Here is a 21,315-nt window from a genome sequence, read left to right as displayed (position 1 = left end):
GAGAACATTGCATCCTGTGTGTCTTACCATCCCTCACTGAATTGAAAGTGGTGAATAATTTCCTTGGGAGCTCTACCGATATTGAATTTGTGTTTGAATATATAAAATTGTAATCACAGTCAGAAATATCCATTTGTATATATTATTCAAATTTGGCTTCAAATATTAAAGGTTCAGATAGAGACATATTTTGTTATTGGAGGAAAACCCATCTAACCAAGGGTATATTTGTTGTGTTATAAGTGGTTTAAATATGTAGGCCGTATACAGAATGTTCATGCATAAAAAAATCTAATTAATGCAATGGACCAATGGGACTTCATCACTTAAAAATAATGATTGCAAGCCGTTGATTTGAATCAAAAGTCTGTGTCTGGTGTATATATTTATGGATGTCTCAGTCTTGCATGTTGTATTTTGATGAATGATTGTATTTCAGGCCCTCAAGGCTGGATATTCTTGCACTGTAACAGTCGTCGTATGAAGAAGGTGTGGACCAAAGCGCAGCGTGGTAAGTGTTCATGTTATTTTTATTTAAACGGAACACAAAACAAAACAACAAAGAGAATGAACGAAAACGAAACAGTCCTGTTAGGTGCAGAAACACAAAACATAGAATGCCCACCCCAACTCACGCCCTGACCAAACTAAAATAGAGCCATAAAAAAGGAACTAAGGTCAGGACGTGGCATGCACATCATGAGCTGGGCCGGCTGCAGGTGTAAGCAACATCAGCAGTCGCTTAGGGCCCTATTTTCACATAGTATGCTCAGATAGCAAATACAGCCTGATGGTCACAACGAGATCCAGTTGTTTAAGTCGTTCATTTCATAATTGAACAGTAAATAGGCCAGTTATTATCTTCATTTATAAAGGCATTGACTGGAAAAGGCAAGCTTAATCACACACACTAAAAAGGCATACTGTGCAAACATCTTCATTAGATTATTTTAATAAGTCTGTAATACCAACATGTTTTAAGCAGACCACCATAGTTCCTGTGCCCAAGAACACTAACGTAACCTGCCTAAACGACGACTGACCCGTAGCACTCAAGTCTGTTGCCATGAAGTGCTTCGAAAGGCATGGCTCACACCATTATCCCAGAAACCCCAGAAACCCTAGACCCACTCCAATTTGCATACCACCCCAACACACTGCCCTTTCCTACCTGGACAAAAGGAACACCTATGTGACAATGCTATTCATTGACTACAGCTTAGAGTTCAACACCATAGTGCCCTCAAAACTCATCAATAAGCTAAGGACCCTGGGACTAAACACCTCCCTCTGCAACTGGATCCTGGACTTCCTGATGGGCCGCCCCCAGGTGGTAAGGATAGGTAACAACACATCCGCCACGCTGATCCTCAACATAGGGGCCTCTCAGGGGTGCGTGCTTAGTCCCCTCCTGTACTCCATGCACTCATGACTGCATGGCCAGGCATGACTCCAACACCATCATTAAGTTTGCCGATGACACAACATTTGTAGGCCTGATCACCGACAACGACGAGACAGCCTATAGGGAAGAGGTCAGAGGCCAGGACTACAACCTCTCCCTCAACGTGATCAAGACAAAGGAGATGATTGTGGACTATAGGAAAAGGACGACCGAACACCCCCCATTCTCATCGACGGGGATGCAGTGGAGCAGGTTGAGAGCTTCAAGTTCCTTGGTGTCTTCATCACCAACAAACTAACATGGTCTATTCCCTCTCAGGAGACTGAAAATAATTAGCATGGGTCCTCAGATCTTCAAAAGGTTCTACAGTTGCACCATCGAGAGCATCCTGACCTGTTCCTGGTATGGCAAATGCTCGGCCTCCGACCGCAAGGCACTACAGAGGCGAACGGCCCAGTACATCACCGGGGCCAAGCTTCCTGCTATCCAGGACCTCTATACCAGACGTTATCAGAGGAAGCCCCTAAAAATGGTCAAAGGCTCCAGCCACCCTAGTCATAGACTGTTCTCTCTGCTACCGCACGGCAAGCAGTACTGCAGCGCCAAGTATAGGTCCAAGAGGCGTCTAACCAACTTCGAAATCCTGAACACCTAACCAAATGGCTACTCAGACTATACCTCAACTAACCGGTGGCCCCGCACATTGACTCTGTACTGGTACCCCCTGTATATAGTCTCGCTATTGTTATCTTACTGCTGCTCTTTAATTACTTGTTACTTTTAGTTTTTATTCTTATCCATATTTTTTTTAAACTGCGCTGTTGGTTAGGGGTTCGTAGGTAAGCATTTCACTATTATATTCAGCACATGTGACTAATAAAATTAGATTTGATTATATTTTTATTAAAGCACAATAATGCATGTTTATATGGTCATATCCAAATACTTCCAACGTTCACTGCTAGAATCAATTACTTGTGGGTTGAATTGTCTGTGCAGTATATAGCATGTGTCTGCCTCAATCTCCCAAAGGTCCTGAAATATTCAGGCCTCAAATTATTCCAATATGTCTCACAGAACAGCTTGTCCTTTAATATAGTCCTATGCTTTTTCCTGTATATAACATTCTAAGTCACAGGAAATGAGCACATCTCTATTTCATAGTTGAATGTATCAGTGACTAAGATATGGAATATAGGCCTAATGATTTCTTAAGAACGCCATACTGCAGATGTAATCAGATAAAAACGTACTTTTGGTTATTATGTTAGGTCTTTCTCAATGTCCTCTCTTCCCTCTGTCCATAAATATATTTCAAAATACACAGACATGGTCACCTTGAGGGGCCCTAGGCTATCTCACTGGAGCAGAGACCATGGCCATCTTTAATTAAACTCGTAGATGCCAAAGTTTAATTTACGTTCAGTAGTGTGTCTGTAAAGTGGTATACAAGTCAATATAGATGTTTATTTATTTATTTTTATTGCATGTTAATGTTCAAAATCATCTGATAAGCCATTCCAGTGAATATCTTCTGTGTTATCATATTTTCCTTTGAGCCTGTGTTATAGCCTAATTGAAATACATCTATCATAATCAAATAATTTATTGCCTAATATAAAAAATATATATAACAGTAGGCATTTTACATTTTAAACCCTGCAATGCTGCCCTCTTCAGTACAAAGTTGCACATTTAAATCCCTGACAATTCGATCAAATAAATAAATAGCCTTTTGGTTGTGTACACAACATGTAGCCTAATTGTGTTTGGCTGCATTGGATGTCACTATTGTCATGCAACACGTAAATCAAAAACGAGACCCCATTTTGGGGAGGAGTGTAAAACTTTGGTCGCTGTGTGATTACCGTACTCCAAGCAGCAGGATATTATGCTGGCAGCACGATCGTGGATTTTTTTTTCTCAAAATAAGAGTCCCACAGCAAAGACATGGTAAACGAAGGAAATATCGATATTTTTTGCACTCTAGTTTTTCAGAGCACTGCAACTCTCTTTGAAAAAAATGAATGGATAATTTGACCCAATTATTTTTATATATTGTATCAGCATTTCTAAGTTGAAAGCTATTGTGTAGGCTATATTTAAAGAAATACACTTCTAATAAAATACAAATATATGTTATTAGAATTACTCAATAGAGTCTGCAAAACTTAAATGAGTCTCTGGTGACTCCTTACTTCCACCCACACCTGTCAATGCTTATTGGCTTATAGAGAGACCTTTTCTACAGGTCGCAACTAAAGCGGGGTATGACATACTCAGTAGGGTCTCTACTAACCAAATATGGTTCATTTTTTTAAGGGGGCTGTGTTGCACATCCACAGCAGCACTTTGTTCTCCAACCCCTCCATACAGACCCCAATGCAATACACTTTAATACACTGAGTATACCAAACATTAGGAACTTGTAGAAAATAGTAAAAATACCTGTCTCACTTAAAGTGGGGTGTGAAATACTCAGAAGGGTCTCTACTAACCAAATATTGTTCGTTTTGGTAGAGGACTGTGTAGTACATATCAAAGGCTAATAACTAGCAAATCTCTATAGAATCTACAAACATTGAGGACACAGCAGGAGTTTTTATGAATAATGTAATGACGGCTTTCACAGAACCTCTGAAATCAGTGAGCAAGTACAGTCCTGTGAGTCAGATTAAGATATTTATGTCATGCATTCGGAAAGTATTCAGACCCGTTGACTTTTTCCACATTTTATTACGTTATGGCCTCATTCTAAAATTGATGAAATAAAAAAAGTCCCTCATCAATCTACACACAATACCCCATGATGACAAAGCAGAAACAGGTTTTTAGAAATGTTTGCAAATGTATAAAAAAATGCAAGACAGAAATACCTTATTTACATACAGTACCAGTCAAAATTTTGGACACAACTACTCATTCAAGGGTTTTTCTTTATTTTTACTATTTTCTACATTGTAGAATAGTAGTGAAGATGTTAAAACTGTGAAATAACACATGGAACCATGTAGCAACCAAAAAAGTGTTAAACAAATCAAAATATTTTTTATATTTGAGATTCTTCAAAGTAGCCACCTTTTGCCTTGATGACAGCTTTGCAAACTCTTGGTATTCTCTCAACCAGCTTCATGAGGTAGTCACCTGGAATGCATTTCAATTAACAGGTATGCCTTGTAAAAAGTTAATTTGTGGAATTTCTTAATGAGTTTGAGCCCATCGGTTGTGTTGTGACAAGTTAGGGCTTGTATACAGAAGATAGCCCTGTTTGGTGAAAGACAAATTCCATATTATGTCAAGAACTGCTCAAATAAGAAAAGAGAAACGCCAGTCCATTATTACTTTAAGACATGAAGGTCAGTCAATATGGAACATTTCAAGGACTTTGAAAGTTTCTTCAAGTGCAGTCGCAAGAACCATCCAGCTCTATGATGAAACTGTCTCTATTGAGGACCGCCACAGGAAAGGAAGACCCCGAATTACTTCTGCTGCAGAAGATAAGTTCATTAGAGTAACCAGCCTCAGAAATTGCAGCCCAATAAATGCTTCACAGAGTTCAAATAACAACAGACAAATCTCAACATCAACTGTTCAGTTGAGATTGCGTAAATCAGACCTTCATGGTCGAATTGCTGCAAAGTAACCACTACTAAAGGACACCAATAATAAGAAGAGACTTGCTTGGGCCAAGAAAAATGAGCAATGGACATTAGACCGGTGGTAATCTGTTCTTTGGTTTGATTTTTTGTTACCAACCACTGTGTCTTTGTGAGACGCAGAGTAGGTGAATGGATGATCGCTGCATGTGTGGTTCCCACCGTGAAGCATGGAGGAGGAGGTATGATGGTGTGGGGATTCTTTGCTGGTGACTTATTTATTATTTAGAATTCAAGGCACACTTAACCAGCAAGGCTACCATAGCATTCTGCAGCGATACGCCATCCCATCTAGTTTGCAATTAGTGGGACTACTGCCAATTTGATTCAAAATACGACTTTTCTGAATTTTAACAATGAAAATCTGAAATCAACCTTTTTTCTCATTTATTGTGTCAAAATTGGACATGTAATAAACAGCAACAAAATCTATTACATTTTTGGATTTTTGTGTTTTGTTTTGTTCATAACTGGAAGTACACAGCCCCTCATCAAATATTCACGAGGCTTGAGGAGTGTGTTTACTGCTTAGTTTTGCAGCACAAAGAATGGATTAGATTGTGGGAGTGTCATAGGAAGATAAAAATACTCATGTTATCTAAGATGCAGGAGTTTTGAAGCAAGTTCTTAAAATATGAGTAAATTCACTGCCCATTTAACAGAATTCAAGCAGAAACTCACCCCCAACCTGAATTAGCATTTCTTTGCACTTTGCTAATAGAAACTAAAGACAGGAAAACACACCCAGATACTAATCTAATCAACTAAATGTAAATGATAGGTGCGTACCCCTGTATTGCTCCTCTTTGAACTATCCACCATCCAGCTAACAAAATAACACAGTTTCCCTGTAACAATACATCCATAGCACTCACTGTACAATAAAACATATCAAAATGCTTCCATCTGGCCACTCTACCATAAAGGCATGATTGGTGGAGTGCTGCAGAGATGGTAGTCCTTCTGGAAGGTTCTCCCATCTCCACAGAGCCCATCTCTCCACAGAGCCCATCCCATCTCTCCAGAGTTCTCCCATCTCCACATAACTCTGGAGCTTTGTCAGAGTGACCATCGGGTTCTTGGTCACCTCCCTGACCAAGGCCCTTCTCCCCCGATGGCTCAGTTTGACTGGGTGGCCAGCTCTAGGAAGAGTCTTGGTGTTTCCAAACTTCTTCCATTTAAGAATTATGGAGGCCACTATGTTCTTGGAGACCTTCAATGTTGCATAAAGTTTTTGGTACCCTCCTTCAGATCTGTGCTTCGACACAATCCTGTCTCGGAGCTCTAAGGACAGTACCTTCGACCTCATGGTGTCACACCCTGATCTGTTTCACCCGTCTTTGTGCTTGTCTCCACCCAGGTGTTGACCATCTTCCCCATTAACCCTGGTGCATTTATACCTGTGTTCTCTGTTTGCCTATTGCCAGTTCCTCTTGTCTCGTCAAGCCGACCCGCATTTTCCCCCCGTACTCCTGTTTCTTGTTAGTTTCTGTTCTCTAGTTCTCACGGTTTTTGACCATTCTGCCTGCCCTGACCATGAGCCGGAACACTTCGTTGGAGAGTCGGGAACCTGTCGGGCGTTTCTCGCTCAGTGTTCCCTCATCTTCGAGCTGCAGCCCTCCTCCTTCCCCTCGGACTGCTTGAAGATAGCGTACCTCATCACGGTGATTTCCGGGAGTTACTCCAGCAAGACTCCCGCAGTGTGGCAGACTATGCTGTGGATTTCCACACATTGGCTGCTAAGCCTGGAACCCGGAATCTCTGTTCGACATGTTCCTGCACGGATTGTCGGAGGAAGTTAAGGACGAGCTAGTAGCCTGGGAACTACCAACGGATCTCGATCATCCGGATCGATGGGCGGCTATGGGAACGTAGGAAGGAGAGGAGGTCTGGACTCTACCCTGGATTACTGACCTCTGCATGCCCTTGACTTGTCATTTGCCTGCCCCCTGTATCATTATAAACATGTGTTATTTCGAACTGTCTGCATCTGGGTCTTATCCTGAGGTCTAATACATGGCTTGGTTTTTGCTCTGACATGCACTGTCAACTGTGGGACCTTATATAGACAGGTGTGTGCCTTTCCAAATCATATCCAATCAATTGAACTCAGCAAATGGTCTGAAATACTTATGTAAAAAAGGTATTTCTTTTTTTTTAACTTTAATACATTTTCTGAACTTTCTAAAAAAACGTGTTTGCTTTGTCATTATGGGGTATTGTGTGTAGATGTAATGGGTGCGTTTTGGTGGCAGGGAAGTCAGGCGCAGAAGAATCGAACTTGGTATAAACGGAGTTGTTTAATCAGTGTTTCACAAAACTCCAAAACTAAAATACAAAAATAATAAAAAGTGGGTACAAAACCCACACATACTACACAAACATTCAATCAAACAATCTCCAACAAGGACATGAGGGGAAACAGAGGGTTAAATACACAACATGTAATTGATGGGATTGGAACCAGGTGTAAAGGAAGACAAGACAAAACCAATGGAAAATTAAAAATGGATCAGTGATGGCTAGAAGGTCGGTGACGTCGACCGCCGAACACCGCCCGAACAAGGAAAGGGACCGACTTCAGCGGAAGTCATGACAGTAGATTAATGAGGATTTAAAAAAAATCTATTTTAGAATAAGGCTATAACATAACAAAATGTGGAAAAAGTCAATGGGTCTGAATACTTTCCGAATGCACTGTAAGTTGCGTTTCATATGGTATGTATTCCTTTGCGGATGTCAATCATTCCTTATGATATGCTAAGAATTGTAATTTGTACGAATGCTTACGAATTCTCAAAACATACAAAATGTTAGGAATTTGCTAAACTTACGATATGTTAAGCTAAACATACTATTTGTTATGAATTTGCTAAACATATGATATGTTATGAATTTTAGTTAGGGGGCAAACATTAGCTAGCTTGCTAACGTTAGCTAGACTACCGGTTAGGGTTAACTTTAGCAGTTAGGCTAAAGGGTTTAGGGTTAGGGGAAGGGTTCGCTAAAAGGGTTAAGTCGTTGCAAAGTAGCTAAAAAGTAGTGACTAGTTGAAAAGTTGCTAAAATGCGAAAGTAATTAGATTCGAACTCGCAAATTTGGGTTGATCAACATTTGCGTAATACTCAACCCATTCACCTCTACTGCCCACTCTACATTCGTTTTTGCCTTAAAAAACTTCTTATGGCTTAAATCCCGCTAACAGGATCAATATCAGCCAGTGAAAGTGCAGGGCGCCAAATTCAAAACAACAGAAATCTCATAATTAAAATTCCTCAAACAGAAGTATTTTACACCATTTTAAAGATACATTTGTTGTTAATCCCACCACAGTGTCCGATTTCAAAAATGCTTTATGACGAAAGCACACCAAACGATTATGTTAGGTCTGCACCTAGTCACAGAAAAACACAGCCATTTTTCCAGCCAAAGAGAGGAGTCACAAAAATAGAGATAGAATGAATCACTAACTTTTGATGATCTTCTTCATCAGATGACACTCATATGACTTAATGTTACACAATACATGTATGTTTGGTTCGATAAAGTTCATATTTATATATAAAAATCTCAGTTTACATTGGCGTGTTACGTTCAGTAATGTTTTGCTTCCAAAACATCTGGTGATTTTGCAGAGAGCCACATCAATTTACAGAAATACTCATAATAAACATTGATAAAAGATACAAGAGTTATACATGGAACTTTAGATAAACTTCTCCTTAATGCAACCGCTATGTCAGATTTAAAAAAAGCTTTACCGAAAAAGCACACCATGCAATAATCTGAGTACAGCGCTCAGACAACAAAACGAACCATACAGATATCCGCCATGTTGTGGAGTAAACAAAGTCAGAAATAGCATTATAAATATTCACTTACCTTTGATGATCTTCATCAGAATGCACTCCCAGGATTCCCAGTTCCACAATAAAAGTTTGATTTTGTTCGATAAAGTCCATAATTTATGTCCAAATACCTCCTTTTTGATTGCGCGTTTAGCCCAGTAATGCAAATTCATGAGGCGCAATCACTAGGTCCAGACGATAAGTCAAAAAGTTCCGTTACAGTCCGTAGAAACATGTCAAACGATGTATAGAATCAATCTTTAGGATGTTTTTAACATAAATCTTCAATAATGTTCCAACCGGAGAATTCCTTTGTCTTCAGAAATGCAATGGAATGCAACTCTCACGTGAAGGCGCGTGATCAGCTCATGCCTCTCTGGCAGACCTCTGACTCATTGAGCTCCCATTCCCCCCTCCTTCACAGTAGAAGCATCAAACAAGGTTCTAAAGACGGTTGACATCTAGTGGAAGTTTTAGGAAGTGCAATATGACCCCATAGACACTGTATATCTGATAGGCAATGAGTTGGAAAAACTACAAACCTCAAATTTCCCACCTCTTGGTTGGATTTCTTCTCAGGCTTTTGCCTGCCATATGAGTTCTGTTATACTTACAGACTTCATTCAAACTGTTTTAGAAACTTCAGAGTGTTTTCTATCCAAATCTTCTAATAATATGCATATAATTAGCAACTGGGCCTGAGTAGCAGGGAGTTTACTCTGGGCACCTTATTAATCCAAGCTCCTCAATACTGCCCCCAGCCATAAGAAGTTATAAGTAACTATCTGTCATAATGTCTTAAGTAACCATCCCAAACGTAAAATATTATCATACTAATTTGATTGTCTCGGATTTACGGTTGCTATAAGACCAGGCTGTCCCAGCAGCTAATGTTAGGCTGTTTTTAGCTTGCTAAATAAATAGCTGCATAAATAAATAGTTTGATTTGTATTGACTTTCACAGCCTTAGTTAGCTAAAGTTACATTAATCAGTTTTGTCCATAATATTGAGTGAAACTGAAAGTGCATACTGAATGGCTGGAGGCCGCAAAAAACGTACCATGCCAGCTGTGATTTACAACCTGATAGCAATATTTGTTAGACTACCAAGAAATGTATTGGTGAATTATATTAATCATGCATTGAACTGCATCCATCTATTCTGGCAACAATGCCTTACTATACATCATGGACTTTTGAGTAAAATAGAACCTATTTTTAGAACCTCTTGCAAAGTTTGTTTTGTAGCATAAACTGTGATTTTGATATTTTTTTACTGATATTATGATTGTCTGTTTCATATCTGTAAGTACACTGAAAAACAAATATAAATGCAACATGCAACAATTTGAAAGTCAGTTCATATAAGAATATCAACAAATTGAATACATTCATTAGACCCCAATCTATGGATTTCACATGACTGGTATAGATATGAATCTGTTGGTCACAGATACCTTAAAAATATAGTTAGGGGAGTGGTCCTTCTGTAGCACAGTTGGTAGAGCATGGCGCTTGTAACGCCAGGGTAGTGGGTTCGATTCCCGGGACCACCCATACGTAGAATGTATGCACACATGACTGTAAGTCGCTTTGGATGAATGGCATATATTATTATTATTATATTATGGATCAGAAAACCTGTCAGTATCTGATGTGACCACCATTTGCCTAATCTCCTTCGCATAGAGTTGATCAGGGTGTTGAATGTGGCCTGTGGAATGTTGCCCCACTCTTCTCAATGGCTGTGTGAAGTTGCTGGATATTGGCGGGAACTGGAACACGCTGTCGTACATTTTTTTTATTTTTAAGTTGACTTTTTAAAAATTTAACTAGGCAAGTCAGTTAAGAATGGGCCAATTGTGCACCACCCTACAGGACTCCTAATCACAGCCAGTTGTGATACAGCCTGGAATCAAACCAGGGTCTGTAGTGACACCTCTAGCACTGAGATGCAGTGCCTTAGACCACTGCGCCACTCGGCCCAGAGCATCCCAACATGCTCAATGGGTGACATGTCTGGTGTGTATTCAGGTCATGGAAGAACTGGGAAGTGTTCAGCTTTCAGGAATTGTCTACAGATCCTTACAACATAGGGGCGTGTGTTATCATGCTGAAACATGAGGTGATGGCAGCGGATGAATGGCAGGACAATGGGCCTCAGGATCTCATGACGGTATCTCTGTTCATTCAAATTGCCATTATGCCTGCCCATACATAACACCACCGCCACCATGGGGCATTCTGTTCACAATGTTGACATCAGCAAACCGCTCCCCCACACAATGCCATCTGCCCGGTACAGATTCATCCATGAAGAGCATGTGGCCATTGAAGGTAAGAATTTGCCCACTGAAGTCGGTTACGATGCAAAACTGCAGTCGGGTCAAGACCTTGGTGAGGACGACGAGCACTCAGATGAGCTTCCCTGAGACGGTTTATGTGCAGAAATTCTTCAGTTGTCCAGGTGGTTGGTCATAGATGATCACGCAGGTGATGAAGCCGGATGTGGAGGTCCTGGGCTGGCTGGGTTACACGTGGTCTGTGGATGTGAGGCCGGTTGGACGTACTGCCAAATTCTCTAAAACAATGTTGGAGGTGGCTTATGGTAGAGAAATTAACATTCAATTCCCTGGCAACAGCTCTGATGGAAATTCCTGCAGTCAGCATGCTAATTGAACGCTCCCTCAAAACTTGAGACATCTGTGACATTGTGTTGTGTTCCAAAACTGCACATTTTAGAGTGGCCTTTAATTGTCCCCAACACATGGTGCACCTGTGTAATGATCATGCTGTTTAATCAGCTTCTTGATATGCCACACCTGTCAAGTGGATGGATTGTCTTGGCAAAGGATAAATGCTCACTAATGGGGATGTAAACAAATTTGTGCATAAAATTGGAGAGAAATAAGCTTTTTGTGCATATGGAAAATGTCTAGGATATTTTATTTCAACTCATGAAATATGGGACCAACACTTATCCTGTTGCGTTTATATTTTTGTTCAGTGTAGTTAAAACGCTGTCACTTCCACTTTACGTATTGCTTTTTGCGCTTCAGAGGGGACAGAGTGAAAAGCCAGCAGCAGGCCGTGCAACACAATCCCTCTCCAAAACTACACATATTGGTTAGTAGAGACCCTCCTGAGTATTTTACACCCCACTTTAACTGAAACAGGTAGAAAAGTTTTCAATCTACAGACCAATATCCTCAACATGTATGTCAACATTGTATTTTTTCATTATTGGTCTATTTTGAAAGCCATATTTTTTTATTTGCTTTCATAAATTACCTATAGCATTTTCTTGGCACAATTAAAGTGGCCATTGATTAAAATTCAATATCATTTGAATGCGTTATCCACATTGCAATGTTTTGGAATGCAGGCTTTTATTTTGAAGTTTTTATATTCCCATACTAAAATTACGTCAATGTTTGTGCTGCTGCTGGAGTACAAGTGGCTGTGTGTGGGAGTTTCAGGAATAACGGGACACGAGCTGTCGAATCTTTATTCTTAAGTATTATGTCGTTTGTGGTCAAATTTTCGTGTGCGGTAGTTACTAGGTTGCTTTTCATTCTTATTTCACTCATCGGAGTTTGGAGAGTGACATTGGTTAAAGATGACAATATCTACTGGTTTATGACATTCCTCTTTCTACCTCTCGTTGTCGAAATGATAGTAACTTTGAAAAGAAGAAAGGGAAAAGATTATAAATGGTAAGATGTTGTTCATTTATTTAGTCTTCTGAGTAGGCTTCGTACACTATGTTGCACATCATCATACTGTGCGTAATTTGTCATGTGCAGGCTATCCAGATATTTTAATCCTAAAGACATAACAGACAAATTAACAAGATAAAGTGATAAATTACTTTTTTCTGGGGAAGAATCCAATTCATTATTTTTTTTACTGTACAACTGACTACATCCCCCTTCCCCCTCCCTAAAGAGTCCTTATCCAGCTGCTTATCCCATTGTGCTAATAAAATGTCCTGGGACAAATTAGGATAGGGTGGTACCCCTAGATTGAAGAATGACATGCCTGTCTGCCACATCTCCCTCTGAGAGAACACTTCCTGTGCTCCCAAAATAATATTTGATTGTTTTGTCAAACATTATGATAAAGTCATAAAGAGGATAAAGTGGTTAGGAATATTTTCATTCTGGCATGTGTTGGTTCTATTTGGTGTTAATTGTTTTACCACTGTGTTTTTTTGTTTGCACTTCACATTTTTTGTTGTAATTTTACATGCATTTTTTTTTTCTCACTGTGTTATCATTTTTATGCTATTCTGTGGGCATAAGATATAAAAAATATATATCCACAGAATATTGACCATGATTTGTGGATCACTTTGGATAGGTGCGTGAATCTCTAAAATGCATGTGAATGGAATAAAGAGTTCATAAATAAAGTTCCTTTTCTCCTCCAACCCGAGGTTCTCGCCAGCCATTATGTTGTTCCTTGTCAGTATCATTCCATCCATCTGGATTCTGGAACTACATCATCAGCATCACAACTCTAGTGACCTCCAGGTACAGAAAACAGAGAAGGAGAGAAATCCCACAACTCCATGTTCAATGTATGCATGACAGTTATCAAACATTTACTTACAACTTAATTTATCTAATTTCAGTGCAAGAAACTGGACTCATGGGAAAATGTGAGAAGCATGATTTCTCGGAATGAAACGGTGGGGAATTTAACGGTTCAAACCTATCTAAAGGTAAATACTGGAACTGGTTTTAATTTCTTGACTATTTTGCCTTTTACCCTTTTGTATATACGCTACATGACCAAACATGGGCCGGCAGGGTAGCCTAGTGGTTAGAGTATTGGACTAGTAACCGGAAAGTTGCAAATTCAAACCCCCGAGCTGACAAGGTACAAATCTGTTGTTCTGCCCCTGAACAGGCAGTTAACCCACTGTTCCTAGGCCATCATTGAAAATAAGAATTTGTTCTTAACTGACTTGCCTAGTTAAATACATTTAAAAAAAATATATATATATATATATGTGTGTTTGTCTATGGAGATTGCATGGCTGTGTGCTTGATTTTATACACCTGTCAGCAACGGGTGTGGCTGAAATAGCCGAATCCACTAATTTGAATGGGTGTCCATATACTCTTGTATATATATATATATATTCAGTGTATATTCTGACCATTCACTCAATATTTCATCATAGCATGAATCAAGTGACCAGAGTCTTATGATGTTGACTGTATAATGGAAAGCCCCGTGTTTGTCATGATTTCTAACCAAATGTTTTTTGCCATTGTGCGTACCCAGAAATGCTTGTCTAGTGCAAATGTTTCCTTGCAATTAGGGCCAGGACCCTTGACCTTAATCGAGAAATAAACATGCAAATATTCAGAAGACAAGTCCTTATGAAATCTATTCAGAAGGCCTTTCTGCACAGATGTATTTGGGAATACACGGTCAACGAGGGTGACATCTAAGTATACTTTTCGTTATTAACATATAAGGTTATTTCTATGGCAGTGACATGGCTCTTAGGGGGTAATTAGCGGACTCTTCTTCCCTTCATATCCTGAGGCTTTCCAAAAGTACAATTTCTAGTGCTTATTATCTGTGGTTTGAACCTCTGTTCCTTCTCTTGACATTCAAGGGTCTTGACCAACTCTTGTCTACGGTTTGTCCCAACGACTGGATCCTGGCCCTCCATCAGGTCCTTCTAATCCTACTCATCATTGGGAAGTGGCTCCTCCCACTGGGGGGCGGGGTCACACGGGAGGAGCTCTCCCAGCTTCTGCTCATCTTCGTTGGCACAGCAGCTGACATCTTGGAGTTCACCAGTGAAACACTGTCTGATGTCAAGTAGGTGTCCGACCTTTCGATTGACTTTACTGACTGAGGCTAAAAGCTTGTCAGAGTATTTAAGAGCCTTTAGCAGATCCCAGTGTTCTCACATTAATCTGGTGACCTAACTGCCTTTAGTGGTGTGTTGAGTTTTTGCCTCCATATAGACTTTTGTATCACAAGGAACGACAATACTGCAGTGCTACTTAAATATTTGCTAGTTACACACTTACTAAGTTACTACTAAGTGCGCATGCAACGTTTTACTTACTAGCTACTAAATTGTAGCAGTAATGTAACAACCAGCGGTGGAATTCTCTCAAAATCACTCCGAGAATTCATCAATGTAAAATCCTAGAATTTACCTAAAAAACTAAAACCATTAACAACAGTGGACATGCATTGACTTGTTGAGCTGTATGTTCCGTATTCCTCCCAGGGAAAACAGCCCTCAGCTGGTGTACATCATCTTGGCGGTGTGGACCTGGAGCATGTTACAGTTCCCTCTCCATCTGGCCGGTGGGTCTCTACATTTCATAATATTATTAATATCAGCAGTTAACTTAACTATCCTTGACTTTTGGCCAACAGACACAGGCTATCAGGATCTGTCTGAATGTTGAGGTTCGTATTCTTTAGGGTGAATTACAGATTTGATGTATTTTATATGCTGATGCCAAGACTTTCATGGTGGGTTTGAGGGTTCATTTTGAGTGGTACAGCCATATCATAGACAACATTGTGGATGTCACATCTTTGAAGGCAAACCTTTCCTTCTCTGTTGTAGACATAGACCTGCAGAGAGCCTCTCCCCATGGCCCCACCAGCTTTCTCAAGTTATCTGTTTGTAGCATGACTGTGGGCAGAAAATACTCTTGTCAGTGGAATATTGATAATGTTTTAGGTAAACTCAATATGGGATCTGTTTAGACTTTGGCTAAACATTTGAAAGGAGGCAAACTAGCTCTATCGTGGCCATGTTGCTACATAAACAGTTGAGCAGATTTGTTTGCTATCACCATTTTTACTTCCTACACAAACTGCAATGATCTCACTATTGGTTAAAGCAAACTTTATTTAGTACAGTCGGAAACTCAGTTTTATCATCAGTATGGGTAAAATTGGAAAATGCAGCAACACATATGGACTCGTATATTGCGTACCGTACAGTGATTTGATCTGTCAGCTTTATAAACAGATTAAGGCTCACTTCTTCTTCGGTTCTTCATTGCTTGGCGGATGGATTAGGCTATTGACAGGCAGACTGCCAATAACCCAGACCTCCTGAAATCCATTATAGCCATGTGGCGAAACAATTCAGGGTTGAGGATCATAAAGAGTTCATTGCAGCCTCCCTTGTTCTCAGACCACACCTTATCTACTGAATTATTCACAACCTGAAATGATTTACTAGAAGCGGATATGTAACCATCCACTCAACACACATAATATCAATGGAAAATACTTCAGGCCTTCAGCCCTAGTTTACAACAATATGTGAAAATAGTTTTTGAAACTCAACTCGCGTGTGTGTGTGTGTGTGTGTGTGTGTGTGCGTGTGCGTGTGTGTCCTTAGTGGTGAACTCAAAGCCAGAAAGTGAGGGTGAAGGCCAAGGCGATTCCCTCCTGACCAAGCACAGCACAGACATATGGAGCATCATTGAGAGCCTATTCATCCAGGATGGCCCTTTCCTTGTGGTCCGGCTCACCGTCATGACCTACTTTGATGTCTTTCACCAGATGTTGGTGTTCTTTACCATTAAAAACTTCCTGGTGGTCATCCTGAACTTCTACCGGCTGGCCGTCATATGCCAGAACTACAGACCTGTAGTCAGGTCCAGAAGCAGCAGTAACATCCCTAATTGTAGTAGGGTAGAGGTGGAGAGGAAGTATGGGGAGGGGAGGTTGGAGAGAGACAAGGTTCCTGCCTCTGCTTTGGAGGAAGTTAATACAGAAAGTACCATTACGTAGTGCACTGTTTATACAATGCAAAAGTTCAATATTGGACAGGATTTGCGAGTTCAAAAGCTGGAATTAATTATCTGACTTGACATTTCCATGCGTAAAGAGAAGGAGACAGAAACCGTTTAAAAGTCACAAGCATATATTCAATTTCAGCTCAGCTGATTTTCTACAGTATTTTAACTTTTTTGTAATGTTTTTACCCCTTTGACAAAAATGACATGGCTTAGAAGTTTACCCCCAAAGGTATGTGAAATAGAAGAAAAAAAATTGTTAGCAAACAAAGAGTATGACTGAAAAGGTAGGCAGCCAAAAGTAACTGTCCACAGCTGACAAAATCTACCCAATTTTGTTTTCCAATGGGTTGCTTTTGACGATGGGAAAAGGTGTGATTATGCAGTGGATTCGGAAAGTATTCAGACCCCTTCCCTTTTTCCACATTTTGTTACGTTACAGACTTATTCTAAAATTGATTAAATAAAATGTTCCTCATCAATCTACAAACAAAACCCCATAAGGACAAAGTGAAAACAGGTTTTTGGGAAATACCTTATTGACATAAGTATTCAAACCCTTTGCTATGAGACCCAAAATTGAGCTCAGGTGCCTCCTGTTTCCACTGATCATCCTTGAGATGTTTCTACAACATGATTGGAGTCCACCTGTGGTAAATTCAATTGATTGGTCATGATTTGGAAAGGCACACACCTGTCTATATAAGGTCCCACAGTAGACAGTTCATGTCAGAGCAAAAACCAAGCCATGAGGTTGAAGGATTTGTCCATAGAGCTCAGAGACAGGATTGTGTCAAGGCACAGATCTGGGGAAGGGTACCAAAACATTTCTGCAGCATTGAAGGTACCCAAGGTACAATAGCCTTCATCATTCTTACATGGAAGAAGTTTGGAACCACCAAGACTGAGCATTCGGGAGGGAGGTGACCAAGAACCCGATGGTCACTCTGACAGTGCTCCAGAGTTCCTCTGTGGAGATGGGAGAACCTTCCAGAAGGACAACCATCTATGCAGCACTCCCCCAATCAAGCCTTTATGGTAGAGTGGCCAGACGGAAACTACTCCTCTGTAAAAGGGACATGATAGCCGCTTGGAGTTTGCCAAAAGGAACCTAAAGGACTCTCAGACCATGAGAAACAAGATTCTCTGGTCTGATGAAACCATGCCAAGCGTCACGTCTGAAGTAAACCTGGCACCATCTCTACAGTGAAGCATGGTGGTGGCTGCATCATGGTGTGGGGATGTTTTTCAGCGTCAGGAACTGGGAGACGAGTCAGGATCGAGGGAAAGATGAACAAACAAAGTACAGAGAGATCCTTGATGAAAACCTGGTCCAGAGTGCTCAGAACCTCAGTCTGGGGTGAAGGTTCACCTTCCAACAGGACAAAAACACTAATCACACAACCAAGACAACACAGGAGTGGCTTCGGGACAAGTCTCTGAATGTCCTTGAGTGGCCAAGCCAGAGCCGGACATGATCCCAATCGAATATCTCTAGAGAAACCTGAAAATAGCTGTGCAGCGACACTCCTGATCCAACCTGACAGAGCTTGAGAGGATCTGCTGAGAATGGGAGAAACTCCACAAATACAGCTGTGCCAAGCTTGTAGCGTCATACCCAAGAAGACTTTAATTGCTGCCAAAGGTGCTTCAACAAAGTACTGAGTAAAGGGTCTGAATACTTATGTAAATATGATATTTCAGTTTTTTATTTTTAATACATTGGCAAAAAAATGCTAAAAACATGTTTTTCTTTGTCATTATGGGATATTGTGTGTAGATTGATGAGGGGGAAAAAAAACAATTTAGTCCATTTTAGAAGAAGGCTGTAACATAACAAAATTTGGAAAAAGGCAAGGGGTCTGAATCCTTTCCGAATGCACTGTATGTTACTGTACTGTAATACGCCTGGTTGAATTGAGCTTAGAATTTCATAGGGGTGAAATGGCAGGCAGTTTCATTTGTATTTTTCTTCGTTTAAATGTATTTATATTCTTTATTTCCATGCAGGTAGATTGTTTTTTTGTATTTTACGTTATTTCAATCATTGAATAAAATGTATTCAGTGTTTTATTCAGTGAACATATTTTAGACTTGACCATTTGTACTATCTGGGTAGTCAACATACAGCAGATTTGGGAAGTCTTTATTGTTTGCATTCATTTTTAACAAAAGCTGCAAATCAATCCAAAGTCAAGACCTTATCAATTAAGCCTCATTGTTGGGCATTGTTTCTGGGTGCTTGTAAGTGTCTGTCCCTATTCTTCCACATCGCCTAAGAGCCTGTACGTTATTTATGATGAGGGATACCTGGAGAATGTCAGACCTCTCTGAAATAATGTATGGGCTAATAATTCAAACATAAACTGGACAGCAAAATGCATGCCTACTGTTTACCCTCAACCCTAGGACAGACCAGATCATTAGATATGCAGTTTTAGAACTGTTTTTGTTTTTTAAGCATTACATCGCAAAGTAACCAGAAGGTTGTGGAGCTGGGACACCAGGTGGGTGCAATTCATTATCAGGTAGAACAGAAACCCTATGAGGGCTTGAGCCTGCTGGTTAAGAGTTGAATACACATGGCCTATAGCATCGGGCACACATTGAGATATAATAAGCAACTTTGAGCAATATGACATTTAATTGATTACAAATTACATGACCCTCCCCCTCCTCTGACTCAAATTGAGAAAGCATGACATCCCCCATTTTCCTCTGGGTAACAATGTTGTACATTTCAACCACTCCCTAAATGGGGTCACAGCCTGGGTTATCTTTACATCACAGAATGACTGTACTCTCTCTCTATGGTGTCCTCAGTGAGAACATTGCAGTCAAACTAGGGGCTCTATTCAATGCATATCACGGAAGTTCAGCATTACAGCGTGATTGAAATTTAAAGGCAATGTTCTCGGCAAAGGCTGTATTTGTCAGCTCAATTGGAAATGATCTTAAAATATATATTGAGCAATCTGTAACGCTTCTGGGTCTGAAGTCCAGATACTGTATGATAAATGTCACGTTGTAGATATCGCTTCACATTACATTCATGTTAACGGCTCTCGTCAGAATGTAGGTCAATGTATAAATGGCATTTTAATCTGGGTGAGGATGATTCATGAAAAACAAACTGAATATATTCAATAGAAATACATTATTCTATCCCTCATGCAGCAGCCTTTTGTTTTTAAATTGAAAGCCTGCTGTTTTATTTTCAACACTTGCCATTTATAAACAATGAGTGACAGGCCAAGAATACAAAAGACCAAGCATCTAGAATGACACATAACAAATCAGTATTCATGTGAATTCACTTCACTCCCACTCAACTGTGCTTCTTTGTTGGAAGTGCCTGCAGTTTAGCCCAATGCATGAAGGAAACGAAGAAAATACCTCTTCCTGCACAACAGTGATCAATTAGGCACAAGAAGGGGAGCGTTCCAGATAAACAAATTCTGAGGAAAATCTGAGATTATTTTACAAAATTCCTACACTTCTCTAGGCATTGTCCGATAACCTGCCCAGTCATGCACAAAATGTGTACCTGGAAGACAGACTATTTCATGTATCCTGATATCTGAATTACACTAGCATCACTTAACTAAATATGGTAGGATACAATGAGCTAGTCCACTTTAGAACATTGCTTAACCCAGTGCAGTCAACATTCTGTATCATATTGTACAACAGCTGATGAAACACTGTAAAAATGTGATCTGTGTTATTTTGCATGGATGGCGTTTTGGCTTGCCAGGTGACATCACCAGGTGGTATAAGTTAATAGGCCAATAACAACTACAGTTCCAAACCGCTCTGCCAATAGAACAATTTCACGGCCGTGTCATGAAAAGTTGCACCAGAAAGGGGTTTACATTGAAGTGAATAGAGAATCCTCCAACCTCAAATGCAGCTGGTGTAAATTAACACTTAATTCGATGGTTATGGTCAACATCGCAGATGTCATCGGAGGATTGATTACCTCGCAAGTTAGCAAGCCAGCGAGGCAAGAAATCACTAACAGAGGTAGATAAACCCAGAAAAATATACTTGAACATACTGTAGCTATAGTCATCACTCACTTAAGTTTGTGAAGGTCCCGCAATCAGCATTCACTATCCTGCTAGTTTAGTGAGAATGCGTGCTTGTAAACAATATTGCTATAACAGCTGGTTTTCAGGTTACATATGCCTCCTCCACTCAGAATATTGATTCACACTGTGGTTAATGCACCGCTTTGGTGCCCTTCCCCCTGAGAAATACCACATTTTTATAAACAATTACAGAAAAAACTATTAGAGTAAGGCACTTGTCACCCAGAAACTATTTGATATTGAGAACGGCTACAATGGGCATTTAATGTTGTTAAAATCAAATGTGGTCATTTCCTAGTCGCCAACGCATCCTTTTAACATAGGGGAACCTCCCCGTCCTGCTAGGGAAGACATCCACAACTGACCACCTTATTTACATTTGAGTCCTGTAGCAGATGCTCGCATACAGAGGGATTCATAGTAGCAATTGGGGTTAAGTGCATTGCTTAAGGGCACAGACAGATTTTTCACCAGGTCAGCTCATGGATTCGAACCAGCGACCTTTGGGTC

General features: G+C 40.1%; 1 protein-coding gene across 1 annotated transcript; it reads left to right on the top strand.

The window, feature by feature from the left end:
- Positions 1-12,369: 12,369 nt before the first annotated feature.
- On the top strand, positions 12,370-18,793 carry tmem26a (transmembrane protein 26a). Its single transcript, XM_035754700.2, has 6 exons — positions 12,370-12,625; positions 13,348-13,444; positions 13,546-13,635; positions 14,545-14,753; positions 15,175-15,254; positions 16,312-18,793. Exons 1-6 carry the CDS (start codon positions 12,432-12,434, stop codon positions 16,704-16,706), a joined length of 1,065 nt encoding a protein of 354 aa, XP_035610593.1. The 5' UTR covers positions 12,370-12,431; the 3' UTR covers positions 16,707-18,793.
- The last annotated feature ends 2,522 nt before the right edge of the window (positions 18,794-21,315 follow it).

The sequence above is a fragment of the Oncorhynchus keta genome, chromosome 36, assembly GCF_023373465.1.
Source record: "Oncorhynchus keta strain PuntledgeMale-10-30-2019 chromosome 36, Oket_V2, whole genome shotgun sequence".
NCBI lineage: Eukaryota > Metazoa > Chordata > Actinopteri > Salmoniformes > Salmonidae > Oncorhynchus > Oncorhynchus keta.
Note: the sequence above shows the minus strand (reverse complement) of the source record. Positions and strands in the feature narration are given on the sequence as shown.